Source organism: Triticum urartu, chromosome 4A (assembly GCF_056163025.1).
Source record: "Triticum urartu cultivar PI428250 chromosome 4A, HENAU_Tu73, whole genome shotgun sequence".
In the NCBI taxonomy this organism is placed as follows: domain Eukaryota; kingdom Viridiplantae; phylum Streptophyta; class Magnoliopsida; order Poales; family Poaceae; genus Triticum; species Triticum urartu.
The window spans coordinates 410,846,697-410,850,357 of record NC_141876.1 but is presented as its reverse complement, the minus strand read 5'-3'; the positions used below and the strand labels follow the sequence as shown (position 1 = coordinate 410,850,357).

The 3,661-nt window shown below is 48.5% G+C and overlaps 1 protein-coding gene across 1 annotated transcript; it reads left to right on the top strand.

The window, feature by feature from the left end:
* Positions 1 to 824: 824 nt before the first annotated feature.
* Positions 825 to 2,700, top strand: LOC125551740 (thioredoxin-like 1-2, chloroplastic). The gene is made up of 4 exons (XM_048715038.2): positions 825 to 1,165; positions 1,441 to 1,617; positions 1,727 to 1,891; positions 2,190 to 2,700. Exons 1-4 carry the CDS (start codon positions 938 to 940, stop codon positions 2,448 to 2,450), a joined length of 831 nt encoding a protein of 276 aa, XP_048570995.2. The 5' UTR covers positions 825 to 937; the 3' UTR covers positions 2,451 to 2,700.
* The last annotated feature ends 961 nt before the right edge of the window (positions 2,701 to 3,661 follow it).

Genomic DNA, 3,661 nt, shown 5'->3' with positions numbered 1-3,661 from the left:
TTACTATGAATAGGAGGCCGCTAAAAGCTCACCGCATAATATCATCCATATCCAAATTAGTTTACTATCAATAGTAGTGGTCTAGCTGTTCGTTCAGCTCGCTCAAAAATTTAGCACCTGCGTACAACTAAGCATGCTTAGCAATTGTGCAGATAAGCACAACAGTGGTTTTCTTTTGCCAACTCGTTTAAAAAAATCTATTTATGAGATCAAGTCGATTTCCAAACCAGCACCACGAATTAACCTTCACGAGAGTTTCAAAATTATTGTCGTGGATTTAGTTCAAGGAATGTAAGGAGTAGAAAATAATCAAAAAGTAACATGTGAGTAGAATCTACTCTTTTGGTATCTCTGTGTGTGGCACTTAGTTCGTCGACGTGGAAGGAAAGAGGTGTACCACCAGACGAAAACCGACCGATCACGGTTCAACGGTGACCCATCCGGTTGCCACTACTCACTGAACGTGGGGGCCTCAACCTCATCCATGACCAGAAGAAACTGCCACGAGTCCCCGAGTGTTTACACCCAGCTCTCTCTCCCACACGTGGCGTCTCCCTTCCCTACCCCTACGGGCGCGTGAGTTGTGAGCCCCAATTTATCATCCTTATCCGGTACATATCCATCCTGCGCAGCTGCGAAAAAGAAAGAAGACGAGAAGCTTCTTGACTACGTGGCGACCATCGGGCGCCCCATCGATGCGTCGGACGACTGGTAGTAGTCGGCGGGGGACATTTTACCAGCAAAAAGGGAAGAAAACGCGGCAGTTTTTTTACTTCGCGTTGCTTGCTTTTATCCGTGGGCCTCCTTTTTAAAAGGCGCTACTTTTCTTCGCCGCTTCCAATCCCCCCTCTCTCCTCTCCTCTCCTCTCCTCTCTTTGCGTTTCTTCCCTCTCGGCTTCTCCTCCTGTGTTTCCCTCTCTCTTGACGGCGAGCGGCTATGGCGACGGTGCAGGCGGTGGCCAAAGGGACCCTGGTCTCGCCGTGCGGCAACCGGGCCGCAGGATTTGGTGCCCGGCGGCGCGGTGCCGTGGCGGCCCGCATGTCGCCCTGCGCGCCGGCGGCCGTGCGGATCGGCAGGAAGAGCCCGTTTCTTGGCGCTAGGCTCACGGTCGGTCCCAGGAGATCCAAGCTCGTTTCCCGGAATCTAGTCGCCTCACCGGTGCAGGTAAATTTAATTTTCCGCTCTAGTTTATTCATTTTTCTGTTGGCTGCGATTCTCTTTTGATCGTCGGTGCCCTCTTTTTTATTTTATATTGCTATATATATTTTCCCTGACTTAACCTGTTGTCCGCGATAAATTCGCTGATATAGTCATTCTATCCGAATCTCATCCGCATGCAGAGTTGAACACCTATATTTGACTTTCTGCTATTTTGCAACTAATCTCCGACTATTGTGGTGTGCGGGGCCAATATGCTGAGCCAGTATGTTCTGTCGCAGATGAATCTTGCGTTTGCGAAATCCACCAAGTGGTGGGAAAAGGGTCTGCAGCCCAACATGAGGGAGATTGAGTCCGCTCAGGACCTCGTCGACTCGCTGGCCAACGCCGGCGACAGGCTCGTCGTCGTTGACTTCTTCTCCCCTGGCTGCGGCGGCTGCCGTGCCCTCCACCCCAAGGTGAAAATCATGGCTGCGGAAATGTTGATAATACTACAGTTCTGAAGCTCCACCGTCGTGTGATGTAAAAATTTGCGGTGTTCTTAAATTATTTTATTTCCCTATGCAGATTTGCCAGTTTGCGGAACAGAACCCAGATGTGCTGTTCTTGCAAGTGAACTACGAGGAACACAAATCGATGTGCTACAGCCTCCATGTCCATGTTCTGCCCTTCTTCAGGTTCTACCGGGGAGCCCAGGGCCGCCTCTGCAGCTTCAGCTGTACTAACGCAACCGTAAGATACTAATCTGGTCATGTGCCCTTTCATGCTCCTGTGAATTATAGACCGCGAGAGGAGTCAGAAACAAACAAACCATGTTTTAAGTTCCAAGAGATCCTCCCAAACTTACCTATCAAGGCTTTGAAAGCCTTCCATATAGCGTTACTTGGAGCTTACTGGTAGTGTAGGGATCGAAGGTCTTTCACTGAATTTGAAGGAACATATTATGGTCTCATCTTATTCTAGACGTGTAGTCAAGCGTATGATTTACCATTTGATGAGATGCTTACTATGGTGGCAATTGTCTTTTCAGATAAAGAAGTTCAGGGATGCGCTTGCCAAGCACAATCCGGATAGGTGTAGCATTGGCCCAACCAGGGGCCTCGAGGAGTCTGAGCTGCTGGCCTTGGCTGCGAACAAGGACCTGCAGTTCACCTACACGAAGCTGCCAGAATCAGTTCCGAGTGGAGACTCCGAGGTCATTGCTCCTGGGAGCCCAAGGCTTCCTCCACCGGCAAAACTATTGGTGCGGCAGGGCTCCGGAGAGAGGACCTTGGTCTCATCAGGAAGATGAGATCGCGTCCATTGGTTCTGTACAGTTTCCCGATTGTTGTTGGTGTGTACAGGTTGTACTTTCTCATGGTTGTGTAGAGTGCAGGCTTGATAGATTTTTACTACTTGTCAAGCCTGCCTGCCCGCCTCTCCGCTAGAAGCGTAGAAGTAGAAGCAGTACTTTAGTAGTACCAGCAAGTATTGTGGGTAATCCTCTGCCAGTAAATTGTATGGTAGCTGTATGGGTTAAATCTGAGTGCCAATTGGAATTATCGTGCCTGCCTTGTTCCCCTTTAGTAGTTTTGCTTGTTTGAGAATCTGAAATTCACCGCCTGCTAATATGTACTCCCTCACTTCAAAATATGTGTCGTGGTTGTAGTTCAAACAGGTACAATCCTTTGGTGCGTTCTTGCATTCCCTTCTGCGTGGTCAGAACTCAGGAAGCAGGTACATATAGCTTTCTGTGGTTTGAAGCAGGACTTCTCTTTTCTAGATATTGGAGCTGGGCTTTGTAATCGGACAAAATGGGAAGGGGGCGAAAGAAAGCATTTGAAACTTAACAAGCAAGGGACAAGACCTTGTGGTTGCTCCCGCTTGAAGTGAAAAAAAGGGTGGTCCTGCCGAGCTAGATCGAATTGTTGAACCATCAATTTTGTATCGCGGGGATCTTATGGATGATATACATTACTGGGAAAATGGTGGGTATTAACAATTGGATGAACATCGTATGCCCTGTCATATGATTGTTTTGCTAGGATAATAACAGGAACAAGAAATGAGGAAGCATGGGTGCAGAGTATACAATTAGGCAAGAACATACCATATCATCAAGCGTATGCACATTAATTTTCGTTATTTTCTTCTCCTTTCCGGATGCACAATTGCATATCCTTGTCCACACGGCTGGCCTCCGGCTTTTCTTATCAAACGGACAAGGACCATAGATCTGGCTGGAAGACTTGTGGATTTCCCATCCCTCGAGTGTGCATCACTCTTGTCGGCTATAACAGGTGTGCCTCCCTTGGCTTCTCGAAAGATTCAGCTCCCTGATAAGTGCGATTCTGGAGCCTTCCTCCCGGCTCGTCGAAAACAACGGCATGTCGACGCCAGCTACGTGGCAACGCGCTGGGTTCCAGTTGAAACGTTCATATTCTGGTCGACTGCACCTGTTGGTCTGGTTATCTGCTGTAGCAATCTCCACGTCGCAATACATCGGAACCTGGATTTTGTAGG

What these genes read in the sequence shown, in the direction of transcription:
- LOC125551740 (XM_048715038.2), top strand. Translation starts at nt 938, where the DNA reads ATGGCGACGGTGCAGGCGGTGGCCAAAGGGACCCTGGTCTCGCCGTGC. An exon ending in TAGTCGCCTCACCGGTGCAG is followed by an intron (nt 1,166 to 1,440) that starts GTAAATTTAATT and finishes GTTCTGTCGCAG; the next exon opens with ATGAATCTTGCGTTTGCGAA. An exon ending in TCAGCTGTACTAACGCAACC is followed by an intron (nt 1,892 to 2,189) that starts GTAAGATACTAA and finishes TTGTCTTTTCAG; the next exon opens with ATAAAGAAGTTCAGGGATGC.